The sequence below is a fragment of the Molossus molossus genome, unplaced genomic scaffold (assembly GCF_014108415.1).
Source record: "Molossus molossus isolate mMolMol1 unplaced genomic scaffold, mMolMol1.p scaffold_m16_p_2, whole genome shotgun sequence".
Taxonomy (NCBI): domain Eukaryota; kingdom Metazoa; phylum Chordata; class Mammalia; order Chiroptera; family Molossidae; genus Molossus; species Molossus molossus.
In genome coordinates, this window is record NW_023425355.1 from 34,720,919 (window position 1) to 34,737,330 (window position 16,412).

The 16,412-nt window shown below is 43.4% G+C and overlaps 1 protein-coding gene across 1 annotated transcript in view; it reads left to right on the top strand.

Moving 5' to 3' along the window:
• Positions 1 to 2,755: 2,755 nt before the first annotated feature.
• FRMPD3 (FERM and PDZ domain containing 3) overlaps positions 2,756 to 16,412 on the top strand; it is a 75,210-nt gene continuing 61,553 nt past the window's right edge. The window contains exons 1-3 of the mRNA XM_036271610.1: positions 2,756 to 2,906; positions 5,952 to 6,054; positions 9,833 to 9,878. Of these exons, the coding sequence (XP_036127503.1) occupies positions 2,759 to 2,906; positions 5,952 to 6,054; positions 9,833 to 9,878 (297 nt within the window). The 5' untranslated portion in view covers positions 2,756 to 2,758. The remainder of the gene's footprint in view (positions 2,907 to 5,951; positions 6,055 to 9,832; positions 9,879 to 16,412) is intronic.

Below are 16,412 nucleotides of genomic sequence, written 5' to 3' on the forward strand. Positions count from 1 at the left end.
TGTGGGAAGATGGGGGCTGCCCATGCACAAAGCTTGGTTTCCTGTCTCTCTTTCCATCATTGCCCTTTCCTGGCCATTTTAACACAGTACCTGCCTGTTTCATGGAGTCCTCTCCTGTTACTCCACTCCCTTTTCTGAATATACAACTTGGACCTTAATGGTAGACTTCATATACTATTCTCAGTTACCACTCTAATTCCCTTGTTCACTGTACACTGGTCTCTCCCTACCCTGCCCCCCACCCCTACTAGACTGGAAGCTCTTTGATGGCTGATATCTGTAACTTCTCTTGTATCCCATGGAGCTCTGACTGAGTAGGCATTTGATAAATACTTGTTGATGAATCAACATGAATAAAAACAATAAAGCAGAACACTCGTGTTACAAAAGGCTCTTAGCTTGTTGGTTCCTTTGGCTCCAGGAATGTCTCTTTTTATCAATATTGGTGCTACTTGAAGGTCCGATGAGGACTGAAGTGTCCTCAGTTTCGTAAAAAGAAAAGAAAGCAAACTGAGTCTACAGTGCCCAGGGACTCTGAGCTCAGGACAATACCGAGTGTTTCCATGTGTGCCTGAATCTTCCTTGCTGGTGTCCCTGCTCCCCCTGCCACAGGCTGCATTGCCTAAGAGGCTTTCATACTCTATCTTGCCCTGGCTGGTGCCTGTGTCAGAAATGAGCTAGTGTCATCCCAAGAAGAGCCTCTTTCTATGCCAGTCAGGTTGGATGACAGGAGGCAAAGGGCTCATTTCAGAAGCAGCCCCAGGGGTGAGTCAAGATGGCAGCTGCAGGAAGATGTTCTCTGGCTCCCTTCAAGGCCAAGGTCCTGCCTGTCACCAGGAACAGAAATGAGAGAGATGCCAGCCTGAAGCCACCTTAGCTGAACCCCTCTCCTGAGAGGGTGCCCATCCAGGACACCAGCCAATCATGTTCCAGTTTCTGAGTGATTTTTCTTTAAAAATGAGCATTTAGCCCGGCTGGTGTGGCTCAGTGGATTGAGTGTCATCCTATGGACTGAGAGGTCCCAGTTCAAATCCCAGTCAAGGAGCATGCCTGGGTTGCTGGCTCAATCCCTCCAGGAGGCAGCCGATTGATGTTTCTCTCTCACATTGATGTTTTCATCTCTTTCTTTCTTCTTCTCTCTCTCTCTCTCAAATCAATAAAAAACATATTTTTTTTTAAAGTGAGCATTCATCTTACTAGTGTGGGAGGGAAGGAGCCAGTTTCTGAATTTACCTTCAGGAGGCTTGAACTCATCCCATCAGCCCATTCTGGTTCCCTAAGGAGTGGCATACAGACTCCAAGCCAGCTTGCGTGCAGCTAGAGTTGATGTGGGTGGATTCAAATCACCCATGGTCTGTCTTCATGCCTGAGTTATTTTATGAGAGCAATGAGACCAGGACTATGAATTTCTCTTTTATACAATTACTTTAAATCTTTCCCCCCATAAATAGTCCTCAAGTTCCTCATTACCAAATCTGTGTCCTGACAAACAACCTGATTGCTTGAAACCATTTGTTACTGAGGAATTTGGTAGTCTTAGCTAGTCAACAGTCACTCTCATACTGTGAGAACCTTCCACTTCTTTCACGAACTGTACACTAGTTTGATTATTTAGCTCCTGGCCCTCTGTATCTTATTCAGAAGAGCTCTGCCTGGAATCTTACTTTTTAAGAATACACACACTGAAGCTAGGGAACTCAACCCATTTATTAGGCCAGAAAGCCAGAGGGTAGAGTCGTGCCAAGTCAGGGAGCTTAGGGACTCTCGGCTCTGGTCCCCTCTCTTTCACTTCCAACTGCCCTGGCCTGCCTGTCTGCCATTTTTTCTCCTCTTTACCTCCTTCCCTGCCCCTGTCACTCAGTGCTCGTACCCCTCAGGGCTCTTCATTCAAATACTTCACTCAGACCTATCCTTGCCTGCAGCATGTCTCACCCTTGCCCGTGCTGGGGAACCTTTATAAAGTTCTTGTGTAACTCCTAAACTTCAGTAACTTAAGTTGTGAGCATAGATGAGCCACCTGTAATCCTTCCCAGGTACCGAGGCAGCGATATTTCTTCTCTCAGACCATCTGGGGTTCAGGTCGGCCAGTAGGCACAGGGCACATCTCCCCTTCTTTCCCACAGGAGCCATTTTCCAGTTGTTTTATTAACTGAAATTAATTGGCATTATGTATAATTGCATGAGTCAGTGGTCCTCAGTGTTAGTTCATTTCTTTATATATGCCATCTAAATAGTTTACTGTTATATGTGACCTAAGGGATATTAAAGTTTAAGATCACTCAAGGACTTCATGAAGGTGCTCTACATTCTGAAACGCCTGCACAGTCCTTCCCTACTTATTTAGTTGTTTTGTAGTCCCTTCCCTCAAAGTTTTGGTTTCTCTTAGGGAGCTAATAGCCAATTCAATGAGTGGTACCAATTAACTTTCAGAATAACACACTTCCATTTAGGCTCCTTGTAGAGTCCCAATATCATGAGGAAAGGACTAACTCTAATGTCAGGCTCTGTGGGATCAGTGTCCTTTGTTGGCTGTGTCCCTATACACAAGTGGCTTCTCCTTTCTAGATTTCTCTTTCTCCAATCTGAAATAGGAGGTGTGTATTGCCTCTGCTGGTTCCAGAAGATACAGGAAGCTAAATGTGTGAACTCCCGGGTGCCATGGCCGTCACCCTAATCGGTGTCCCTCCCAGCTAATTCTGAGGTTTAGTTGCCTTTGCATCTTGTTTCACTCCCATGTTCCCCTCCCCTTAGTCATGTGATGCAGGAAGAGAGCACAAATGATATGGAATGTGAGCAGCTGCCAGCAGAGACGCTGCGACAAGTGACCATTCACCGAGACCCTATATATGGCTTTGGCTTCGTGGCCGGCAGTGAGAGGCCTGTGGTGGTGCGATCTGTGAGGCCAGGTAGGTGTCCCTCAGGGTTCTCCCCAGCCCTGGCTCATATCCCGCAACACTCATACATCTTCTCAAAGAGCAGAGCTCCTGAGTACACTGTGTTGCCAAGGAATTCATAAAGAGTGGGTGAAAACTTGCCAGCCAATCACTGTGTAAGGGAGCTGGTCTTTTAAGACTGATTGACCCAAACCTTTGAGGCTGCTTGGAGCCCTAGGAAGAGGCTGCAGTAGATGGTTTAGTAAGGTCTGGATCTTAATATAGTTTCCCATTTGCAGACAACCTTCATAGAAGAGCCATACTGCCTTGGATGAAAATTTTAATTTCAATTCAACAAGTATTTATAGATTGCCTACTATAAGCCCAGTAAGATTGTAGGGAAGTACATGACACAATTCCTATTCCCAAGAATTTAAACATCTGGCTGTGGAGACTGGTATACACACTCATGAACTAGGTCAGCCATTGAAGACTGGAATCAGGTTACAGACCATGGATGGGAGAGGAGAGGAGAGAAGAATGAAGTCTCTGAATATCATAGTGGCAATAACAACAGCTACCACTGATTAAGCACCTACTGTGTTCTTTACATAATCTCATTTAATCCCCACAGCCAAGTCTACAAGGTAAGTAATACCATTCTCATTTTATAAATGAGGGAGAAAGAAAGATAAATGACTTGTCACTTGGATAGAAAGCAACAGAGGCAGGATTTACACCTGAACCTGTCTGATACCAGGGAGGCAAAGCAGGGCTTGAATGAAGCCATGTGGGATGAAACAAGAGAAAGTTCCACCGATAAACTGTAAAACATGCCATCATGAATGAAATAGGAAAGGGCCTAAGCACCGTTTTGTTCCAAATCTGCTAGGCATTGACAGAAAAGACAGACAGAAAGCAGCTTTATTCCTGATTTGCTAGGCCTGAGGCTTTAGATGTTTACAACAGTTTCTCGCTCAGTCAAGAGGAGCAGCCTGAGTACAAACTGGTCTAGCAGAAATTTGATGAATTTTTCAATCCTCAAAGGAAAACAAAAAGATTTTTGTAAGCTTTCTCTTCAACTAGAGGGCATAGGAAAAAAGAAAATTCAGTACAGGAGTTTGTGGCTGACCTAAGGCTCCCAAGTCAGTCATGCAATTTGGCAAAAGATTTTTGAGTCTCTGATCAGGAATCAAATTTGTCCTGGGTAAGAGGAACCACATAAAACTTAGTAATAGACCACAAGGAGACCCTTCTTTTACTTCAAAGGAGACAGAATTCACAGGGCAGAAGGACGCTCCTAGCTTCAAATGGTATAATGAAGAGGAAGGGTTGAAGGAGTGGAGAGAAGGAAAGCCACAGGCAAGGGCCACAGAAAACCATGGGTCTAGCAGGCCCAGCACAGTGAAGGCTTGGGCTGACCCACAGGGATGATTCTGGTCCAGGTGGCTTCGAAATGCAGACAACTTGTTTGGTTCTGTATTTGAGACCATAAAAAACAGCAAGAAGCACCCTATAGAGAAACAATTATGGTTGAGCATACCAACAAACCATTCTGTGAAAGCAGTAGAAGATTGATGCTACCTACCACATCAGAGAGTTGAGTTCCATAAGAACCATTTCCATTAAAGAGAAGGAAGGGAGAAAAGGAGGGAGGGAATAGTTAGAGTGGCCTCCACGTAAAAGATTGGTATTTATGACAGAAGTAGATAAAATGAATGAAATGAGTTAAAGAGACTGTCCCTCAGAGGATATAATAACCAACATTTATCAAATTCTTACCAACTTCAATCAACTGTTTTAAGTGATACATTCATCATCTCTTTTATTCTCCCGAGATTCTTATGATGTGTAGGTCCAGGTATTTTCCCATTTTACAGATGAGGAAAGATACTCAGTGAGATTAAATGTCTTGTCCAAGGTCACACACTAGTGAATGGCAGCTGCAATTAGAGTCCAGGTCTGGCTGGCTGCTAGGAATGTACTCTTCACTACCACACTCTCTGTTCCTGAAGTTTTTGGCTGAGTGGGTTGAGGACCATTGCACTTGTAGTAGTAAATCCTGCTGACTGAGCCTGCATAACCACCTTCACAAGCCCCACACTCCAGAGCCACTGAGCTGTGTGCTCAAGTGACATAGTTGCTTGTTTTTTTTGTTTGTTTGTTTTTTTCATGCTTTTAGAATTTGCACAGCACACTTCTTTGTAGAGTCAGGGAGCAGTTGGTATCTAGCCCTTTAAAGTGGACACAAATAAGAGTCCAGGCTGGTTTGAGAATTGAATATGTCATTGAAAATTTCTTTTAGGTTTGAGTGAGGCTGGGTCTGACTTCTCATTCTCCTTGAATCTCTGAAAAGCTTTTCTCCAAGAAGATCTTTGCTAAACACCAAGGGCAACACTGCCTGTATCCCTCTACCCCCACCCTTTACCTCAACCAACAAGGTATGTCCCTCAAACAGATCTGCTTTCTTAACCTCAACAGTAAAAATGGGAATACGAGAAAGCAATTTCCAACTGCCTGTGATATAGGGTCTATGCCCTTTCTCCCTTATTTATTGGAGAGGAGCATCTATTAGAATTAAAAGAAAAGAAACCCTTTGGGTTTTTTAGTTGATCCCTCTATCTCCAGGCAAGTGAATGCCTAAATCATTCCAGAGCAGTGAGTATGAATAATGTTCAAGTAAGAAGATTCCACTTGTCACCTGTACCACCTCCAGTAGTCTGGAAGTCATTCCTTGTGCCTGAGCAGATGCCTCCTAGTGAAGGGAAGCTTGTGTTCCTCTTTAGAACCAAGCCAGAAGAGCACTCATTAATCTAGTCTGAGGCCTTTACTACCACACCACTCCCAGCCAAAGGATATGCCCTTTATTCTCTTTCTTCAGTCCTCTGCCCTGCATCTGCCACAGGCAGCAGTGGCATAGAGCTCAAACAGTACTCCTACCACCGGCACCACTCAGCCTGTGCTATCTCCTACACCCCTCAGCACCCACTTCAGCTTCCTCAGACACTGTTGACTCCCTTAGACATACACTTTACCAGCAGTGGCCTCGTCCTCATGCCTCTCTCCTCTCCTCTGCAGGAGGCCCCTCTGAGGACAAGCTCCTGGCTGGTGACCAGATTGTGGCTATTAATGAGGAGGACGTGAGTGAAGCCCCAAGGGAGAGGTTCATAGAACTCATCAGGTAACAGGGGCCTTCTGGGCCTTGGCAGGAGCTGAGCACTACCCTCTCCCCTGCCCCACCAGTGGCATAGGGTTACCATGGTCCCCTCTAGCACTGAGAGAGGAGCCCTTCCAAAAACAGTAGCTCTAGCCAGGGATTCTGGACACCCAGGACTTCAGGGTCTAGCCCTTCTGGGACCCCAGGGGCCCTCACACACTCTGACTTAGCCTTCTCCAGTTATGTGAGCAGACACAAAGAATAGCTTCCTGCTACAGCTCACCTCTCACTCTTCACCTCACTACTCACCTCACCCAAATCCCTTGGTGTTTTTACTTACTGTGTAGTGGGACAGACCAAGTACCAATGAGAATCAAACATGCCATTAAAAGGACACTTTGAGATAATTACAGTGTGAGCAAGACATTGTTTTTCACCTCTCCATTCCCCGCAAAATAAAAAAAGCAAGAAAAGAAGAAAATCCAAATCCCTGGCCAGTGGGTTGAGGAAGGGAACCTGCCATTGTGGATTTTACTGATGGTGTTGTGACCCCTTCATGCCCTCCATAGATGGGGGCAGGTGTGAGAGAGAAAGGAGTATTAGGGGATCATCACCATCTGTACTTGGGGGTAATCACATTGACTTTTCCCCTCATTTATGCCACATACCATACACCATGCACACCACACACACACACACACACACAAGCACACCATGCTACCACATACCTCACACATATCATACACCCACCATGCTACCACATGCATACCACATACCATATACACCACATGTATACACACACACACCATGCAGACCATATACCCCCACACACCACATGCCATTTCACCATATACCACATACACAAAACACAAACAACATGCTGCCAATACTCACACCATACAAACCGTGTACCACACATCCACACCATGCCATCACATAGCACACACACACCACAGATTCACACTATGCCACCACACACTACACCCACCTCATACACACACCCTGCACACACTCATAACATGCCACCACATACCACATGCCATATATACCATGTACTACACACATGCCCATATCCACCTGTACTACATGCTTACATACAACATACGTACACCATACACACTCCCCTACCTTGCATTCCCACCACATGCACACACACATACCAACCACATACTCCCTTGCATAGACTTGTTGATAAGGAATGAGAGGACAGAGGTGAAGGTTTTAAATTCCATGGGCTAATCTCAGTTTAGGGGACCTTGGCTATCTTGCCCCAAATGGAATCATGTGCTGGCTCTCTTACTCTCTTTTTCTGTCTGTTCCATCTCTGCCTCAATCTCCTTCAACCCCTCTTGGTTTGGAGTGTTTTTATCCCACTTCCTTTTTTGTCCTTCTAAAGTCCACTTGTCCCCAAGCACCTGCCTTCCCTTCAAATAAGACTTAGTGCTCTGTGTACGGAACAACACCCTCTTGCTAGCTCTGGAGGGTTTGGGAATGCTCCCTCTTGAAGTCTAGGGCAGGCCTCCCTTGACATGCTTTCTCTCCAGCTCAGTATTGTGGAATGCGTCTGGTCCCTAATAACCTTTAGTTTGTCTCTTCTCTAAGTTCAATTATCCATTGTATTTCCCCACCCTCCATTCTTCTCATTCTATCACCATACCAGTATGAGGTGAGTTCTTTCAACCCTATCAGGACATGTTGGGGTTCTTTCAGCCCAACCCCTCAAAAGCCTTTGCTTTGATTCCAGTGGCTATCTTTGTACTCTAGAACAAGGTAGCCCAGTTCTGCAAGGGAGTTTAGAGCTCCTTCAGGGTCAAAACAGAGCTTGCTCATTTGATAACTTCAGGGGCTAGTGGATCATTCTTCATTCATTCAATGAATATTTATTATTGAGTGTCTACTGTGTGCTAGGCACCGTTCTAAGGCACTGAACATACAACAGTGAATAAGAGAGACAAAATCCACTTGCATTGGAGTTTACATTCTGGTAGAATGAGATACACTATGAGCAATAAACATGATAAGTAATTGTACAGTATACTAGAAGTTGATGAATGTTATTGAAGACTAAAAAGTGGATCAGGACAAAGAGGATCAGGAGTGCTGGGCACAGGTACAGGATGCAACTTTAAACAGCATGGCCAGTGTCTGCCTCATTGAGAAGGTGACATTTTTTTCTTTTCTTTTTTTTTTTTGTTCAAAGTATTACAGATGTCCCCTTTTTTCCCCCATTGATTCCCTCCTTTCTGCTCCCACCCCCTCCCTTCCACAGCTGAGTGTCCATGTAGATTGGTTGTGCATATTTACATATAAGTTCTTTAGTTTATCTTTTCCCACCCCTCCCACTTCCGTCCCTCTGAGGTTTGTCAGTCTGTTAAGAAGGTGGCATTTGAAGAAAGACTTGAAAGAGGTGAGGATGTTGAAGAAAGAAAGAAGAGACAGGGCAGAGGCCCTAAGGCAGGAGTATATCTGGTATGTTTGGGAAACAGGAGAGAAGCCAGTGTGTAGAGTGGGATAAAGAAGGGTGAGAATTGTAGCCAGTATGAGGACTTTTGCTTTGTTCTACATGAAGTGGGGAGATATGGCAGGGGCCAGAGCAGACAAGTCACGTAATATGACTTACACTATGTCCCTACCCTCTTCAAGAGACAGATTTTTCCATGATGTTTTCCCTAGAATAAAACTCCTTCCTTCTCCTGGGAGCTTCCAAGACTCTGGCACAGATTCATCCCAGAACTTTGCCTCAGTGAATATGGGTAATGTTCCAACTCCTTAAGCAGGGGTCCTAGGCCTTTCTTGAATACCAAAACCAAGGTCATTTTGACTCTGCTTCTTGAATACCTTTGTTCCCAGAAGCATTTGAAAAAGGCAAGCAAAGAGAGGGGACATGCCTTCAAGGCAAATTCTTTCCAGTACTTTTAGTTCTTTTAAAGGATTATATATTCCTGGGGGGAAATGTTCACACCTCACAGCTTGTTTGATCATTGGCATAATTCTTGTTGGAAGAGTTTCAAATTCTTCATCTTTTTTAATATTTGCTATCTGGAGTGTCTTGGCTTCCATCTCTGGCTCCCTGGCTCTCGTTTTTTGGTCCTTCAATTGAAACAAATCTGCTGAGTGTGAGTCATGATGACCAAATGACCTCCTTTGGGTTTTTCCTTTGAATTTCCCCTCTTGCTTAAATACCAAATTGCCAATAATCATAGTACATGGTTCCTGAGACTGATTGTGTGCCCTTTGAGTTCCATAATTCAGGTCTTTAGTTTTCCTTGAGAATTTTCTAGTCTACAGATACAATTGCTCCTAAGGTTTGGGGATTTCTACAGAGAGAATGTGAGAAGAAGTGTAAAAAGGAAGACCTAAAAAATGACAAACTCAGGGATAATGGTAATGCCATTTCAGTTGCCTGTGTGAACCTATATGAATGATTTATGTCAGCTGCCACAAATGACAGGCGGTGATGCAGCCATACAAATACTCAAATTGCCCTCTGTCCTAATCCATATACCTGAATGCAGCCCAGGGGGAAATTCTGGTGTTGCTTCTTGTGCTAGAATCAGTGGTTCTCAAACTTTCTAATGCCACGACCCTTTAATACAGTTCCTCATGTTGTATTGACCCCCAACCATAAAATTATTTTTGTTGCTACTTCATAACAGTAATTTTGCTACTTTTATGTCTTAGGCGACCCCTGTGAAAGGGTCGTTCGACCCCCCCAAAGGGGTCGCGACCCACAGGTTGAGAACTGCTGGATGAATACCTAGTGCATGATACACTACTCTCCTATTCCCTCTTCTCTCTGTAGGAGCGCTAAGGAATTCATCGTTCTTACAGTTCTGCACACTCATCAGGTGAGTGAGCCACTTTGCCATCCACCCTTCCTTCTGAGATGAGAGGGCTCCATTCGGAAAGTGATAGTAATGGGAAAGAGGATGGGAGGAGAGACTACGACCAACATTTTGTGAGCCAAGGATTTAGGAGTGAACTTCAAACATATCTGCTGAACATCTTGTCTGCTTTCACATCCAAGGCTTGAGGATTTTCAAGGGCTATAACAATACTATATTGTGCCCTGTGCCCTCTGCTTTACCCCACTTAAGCTGCCCAACACCATAGTTCCAGACATATTTTCTACCTCTTTTTTGTTGTGCCCCATCAAAATTTACCTGTCCAGTGTTTAAGTACCATTAAGTCTTTGCAGACAGTAGGTGCTAATCTTATTCATTCATTCATACAGGTATTTACTAAATGGCCTGCAATGTATGAGACCCAGCACTGCGTGTGGGGAATTTAACATAAAGTTGCTGAGAGGTACAGTTCGACAAACAGGTTGAGCTGTGTCCTGGTTCAGACACTAATTGGCTATGTAACCAGTTAAAAGGTCAGTTCCCTTTTCTGAACCTGTTTCCTCATCCGTAAATTAAGGGCTTAGACTAGAGCAGTGTTTCCCAATTTTGCCTGATCATATAGTTAGCAGGATTACTTATTAAAAGTGAAAATCCCCAAGCTCCTCTCTTTAAGACTTGGATTCAGAAGGCCCAGTAGTAGGTTGCATCCTTATAGTAATTTTATTTCAAATGTACAAATCCATGTGTAAAACTTCCGTTTGCAAAACTCAGAGCCCTTCTTTCACCTCTAGTCTAGTTGTCCTTTTCCAGTGTTCTAAACACTCCCTTACACCCCAGCACTGAGGTCCACCATAGGAAAAGTCACATCAGTTGGGGGTGGGGAGCATGAAATCAGGGGAGGCTTCACAGAGGAGGGTGCACCTGAGCTAGATCTTGAAGGTTGGAGCAGGATTTCCTAGACAACGATGGAAGGAAAGATTTTCCAGACAGAGATGACGTTTCTATGCAAAGCTAGGGACAATGCACAGGTGCAAGTCAGGGGATTAGGGTTCAACTCAAACTCTGGCACTAACTGCCTCTCCCCTTGGCCCCCAGCTGTCTTCTGTGTTAGTGTGAACCTCATACATATACATTCATGAACACATAGTCTCTCCTTCCCTCCCCTCTCCTCCCCCCTCTGACATGCTCCCCAGCTGTCTTCTGTGTTAGTGTGAACCTCATACATATACATTCATGAACACATAGTCTCTCCTTCCCTCCCCTCTCCTCCCCCCTCTGACATGCTCCCTGGCAGACAGACCTTTCTCAATCGCAATTCTTCTCTGTCTCTGAGCAGGAAAGCTTTGCCTCTCAGAGGGTGTTACCAATAGGCCCCTCCATCTCCACCTTACTGCCAGTGTGCAGTTGCCTACTAGGCAGTAAGCAATCAGTCCCCACTCCCCAACCTTCTGTCATGAAAATAGCTACCAGTTCTCTCCTACAAACATGCTTGCTGTGTAGTTAGAATGCACCACTCTGATCAGAGACTAACTGTGGGTTGTTTTGTAGTCAGGTCTCTTCAAATGTCACCTGCTTATAGAAGACTTCTTTGACTCTCATTTCTAATATAGCATCTACCTGTCACTATCTCCTGATAATGCTTAATTTTTCCAGAAGAACTGAAATCTTATATTTTTTAATTTTTTTTTATTTTGAAATAATTGTAGAGAGGGAATAAGGGGGATAAATAGTGATGGAAGGAGACTTGATTTGGGTGGTGAACACACAATACAATACACAGATGATGTATTATAGAATTGTATACCTGAATCCTATCTAATTTTATTAACCAATGTCACCCCAGTAAATTCAATAAAAAAATAAAAAATAGCCCTGGCCGGTTTGGCTCAGAGGTTGGAGCGTCGTCGGCTTGCGAACCAGAGAGTCCTTGGTTCTGTTCCCGCTAGGCCCTAGCGGCTAGGGGCACATACCAAAAAAAATAAAATAAAGAAAATAAAAAAAGCCCTGGCCAGTTTGGCTTAGTGGTTGGAGCATTGGCCCGTGGACTGAAGGGTCACAGGTTCGATTCCTGGTAAAGGGCATGTACCTGGGTTTCAGGTTCGCTCTCTGGCTCCGATCAGGGTCGTGTGCGAGACAACCAATTGATGTGTCTCTCTCGCATCTATGCTTCTCTCTCCCTCTCTCCCCCTCGCTCCCCCTCCCTCCCTTCCACTCTATCTAAAATAAATAAATAAATAAATAAATAAATAAATAAATAAATAAATAAATAAATATAATTGTAGATGTACAGGAAGTTGCAAATCTGAGACATCCCTGTGTAGCCTTATCTCTGTTTCTCCCAATGTCTACATCTTTCATATCTACAGTACTATATCAATACCAAGCCAAAGCCAGGACATCAATACAATGTGTGTCTATGGTTTATTGTCAGTCTGTCACATGTGTGAGTTCATGTATCCATGAATACAGTCAAGATAATGGTCAGTTCTGTCACTAAAAGGACTCCTCATGTTTCTCTTTTATACCCACACCCACCTCCTCCTTACCCCTCAATCCCTGTCAACTACTAATCTGTTCTACAGTTTCTTAATTTTATTATTTCAAGAATATTATATAAATATAATATAGTATGTAACCTTTTGGAATTGGCTTTTGTCACTTAGCATTTTGTCCTTGAAATTCATCTAAGTTGTTGTACGTATCAATAGTCTATCCCCTTTTACTGCTGAGTAGTATTCCATGGTATTCCATAGTGTGGATGTACCACAGTTTGTTTAGTAATCCACCCATTGAAAGACATCTGGGTTGTTTTCAGGTTTTGACTAGTGTGAATAGAGCTACTATAAACATTCGTGTACAGGTTTTTTTGTGAACATAGAGTTTATTTCTCTGGGACAAAGTGCTATTGTTCTGTCATATATTAAATGTATGTTTAGTTTATTAAAGAAACTACCAGACCATTTTCCAGAGTGGCTGTAACATTTTACATTCCTGTGAAATATTATATTTGTATATATTTATTGTCTATATCCCTCATTTGAATGTCAGCTCCATGAAGGTAGGGACTGCTATGTCCCCAGTGCCTGGAATAGCACCTGGCACAGAGTAGGCACTTGATAAACATTTGTTGAAGGAATGAAGGAAACCCAAGTTTCAGCAATCACAGCAACCTGAACTGAAGTATTCACATTTTGCCGCAGAATGTAGAGCCAAACACCCACCCACCTCTGTCCCAATTGTCATCCCAGTGTCCTCTAGTTCCGATGCTCCCACTGTTCCATTCCATGGTCTCTTTGCTATGAGCAGGTTGCTCTCCTTCTCCATGTACATTTCTTAGTTCTTACTGCCCTGCAATTTCTATCCTTGCATTACTCCATATCTCTTCTAATAAATCACTGTTTCCCTTAAGATTTGGCTTGAGACTCCTGTCTTCCAAACACCTATGCCTGACTAACCTCAGTGAGTGGTTCTAATTCATTCATTCTTTTATTCATCAAACACTTACTGAATACCTACTATTCTAGGTGCTCTTCCAGACTGGAAATAGAGCAATGCACAGGACACTTACAGTTCCTACCCTCAGAGAGCTTAAATTCTAGTTCTTGGCCTCGTGCTCTCTAAACCCTTTGAGCATAGATGTGGGGGAACACATATACACAGGGGTGATAGTCAAAACAATTAGCAGCCTTTACAATAAGGCCTATTCAATCAGAATGTAAGCCATCCATAGGCACTAGAGCAGAGCCTTGGAAGCCTCCTAATTATGCTGGGTGTTAACACTTTGGTTGATCATTTGTAAAGAGTTCCCAGAAGAGAGGTCAGGTGGCACCCAAGAAGCTTAGGGCAGTGGCTACTTACTAATCAGTATGAAAGAATTCCTCAATATTTTATAATAGGTGTGGTCATACTAGTGCATTATGCCTGAATGTCAACCTTGAATACAAGTAAAGTTTATTCTTGTTATTCACAGATTCCATATTTGCAAGTTCAACTGTTTCCTAAAATGTATTTCTAACCACAAAGTTAAAACGCACAATGCTTTTTCAGTCATTTGTGGACATGTACAGAGCATGAAAATTTGAGTCTCCCAATGCACACATTCCCAGCTGAGGTCAAACAAGGCAACACTCTGTCTTCTTGTTTCAGCTGTCATACAGAGGTGTCCCAAAGGATGGAGATGGTAGGGGGCAGTGCTGTGTAGTACAAGAAGCTTCAGTTCTGGGGACAGTTGCATGGGGTTTGAATCCCCACTCTCCCTACTGTTAGTGAGTCAGCCTCAGGCAAATTGCTTAAAACTTCAGAACCTCTTTTTCTCCTAGTAAAATAAAGAAAATAGAGCCCTGGCCGGTGTGTTCAGTGGTTAGAGCATCTGCCTATGCACCAAAGGGTTGTGTGTTCAATCCCTGGTCAAGGGCATGTATCTGGGTTGCAGGTTTGATCCCCAACCCAACTTGGGGCATGTTTGGGAGGTAACCAATCGATGTCTCACATTGATATTTCTCTCTGGCCCCCTCCCTCCTTCCCTTCCATTCTCTCTAAAAATCAATGGGAAAAAATATCCTCAAGTAAGGATTAACAAAAAAATATAAAATAAAAGGAAATATAATCTACAAGATGAGTTTTCTTTAGAATTTAAGATTATAATATATGTGAGGTACACGCACACACACACACACACTTTACACTTTTCCTCTAGGATTAACTGTCAGTATTCATTAGTTCAGTTTTTAAGGTGACTTTATGGAGCATAACTACCATGAAGAACAAAAGTCAACTAAGGGAATTTTCTCTCTAAAGCTATAGTGAAAGCTTCTTCAAGACCCCCAGCATATGTTCAGTTTTATGGTCCCTGCATCACAGAACATAGTACTGTGTCTATAGCACGCAAAAGCATGGACACTGAAGCCTCTTACCAAACCCTCATTATGTTCAAGCTTGAATTCCACTTCTTCTGGAAGACAGTCTCCCAATGAGTTCAGAATGTGACCCAATGATCTTTATTGTTCATCCTTACCTGAGGATATTTTTTTTATTGCTTTTTAGAGAGTAAAAGTGAGGGAGGGAGAGAGAAACATTGGTGTGAGAGAGACACATTGATTGGTTGCCTCCCGCATGCACCCCGACCAGAACCGGGGATTGACCTGAAACCCAGGTACATGCCCTTGACTAGGAATCAAACCTGTGACCCTTTGGTGCACTGGTTGATGCTCTAACCACTGAACCATTCTGGCCAGGACCCAATGATCTATTTTTTTTATCCTTACCTGAGGACATTTTTCCATTTTTGTTCAGATAGAGTGGGAGGGAGAGAGAGAGAGAAACATCGATGTGAAAGGGATACATCGAGTGGCTACCACCCACATGACCCAACCAGGGCCGGGGACAAACTGCAACCAAGGTATATGCCCTTAGTGGAAACCGAACCCGGGTCTCTCCAGACCGCAGGCCAACACTCTAACCGCTGAGCCAAACCGGCCAGGGCCAATGATCTATTTTTAATAAGAGCCATAAGTAAATCTGATGATCAGTAAAATCTGGGAATCATTGGACCAGATAATCTCTAAGGCTTCCGCCAGCTCCTACATCCATGGCTGATAATGGTCTAATATAGTGGTTCTCAACCCTGGCTATGCAATGGAACCACCTGAGAAGCCCTTACAAATGTTAATACTCAGATTCTAGCCCTGACCAAGTGACTGGGGATGGGTATTGGTCTTTTGAAAAGGCTCCCCAGATATTTCTGATATGTAGCCAAAGTACATATTAAGTACTTGTCTAATACTATGTAGTTTCTTTCAGGTGGCATTTTCTTATTAACAGAGTGACTCATACCATGGCAGACCATTTGGGATATATTGGGCAGTCACAGAGGTTCTTTCCCAGGGCCCCTCAAATCATTCTGCACAGATAGCCACTTATTCACCCTATATGTATTTAAGAGTGGTTTTTAATCTTTGAGTGACCAACTATTCTCCACGACTGACTGAATACATATTAATTTTGGTACCATTAGAACTTGGCACATAGTATGCCCTCAATAAATATTTTTAAATAGATAAAGTACTGAGTTGTGACCTAGAATGGCCCTGGTAAAGCAAGCAGAAAGTCCCTTCATATGAAACCCTAATTTTCTAGTTCTGAAAACTTAGCCTGTACCCAAAGAGCCATCCTCTGCTTAGAGCCATTTGGCCAGAAAAAAAAGCCAAAATAATGGGAACCACTGCAGAATAATTGCTACAGAGTTTCTTGGAATATAGTGCTTGGCATATGGTAGGTACTCAGATAATATTTGCTGAATTAAGTAATTCATTATTAACATTAGCTATCAGCTATTTTATTTTTTGTGCTATTCTGTGCTTGGTGCAAGGGGGAGACATAGTAATATAAAATGTCCTCTTTTACAACCTGGTTGGGACATGAGCAATCGCCATGTGGATTAAAAAGGAGTACTATAGGAAATCCAGGGAGGGGAATGGAGCAGTTGGGGAAGGATTCAGGACCAAGGTAGAATTTGAACTGGGCTTTAGAGATGTCATT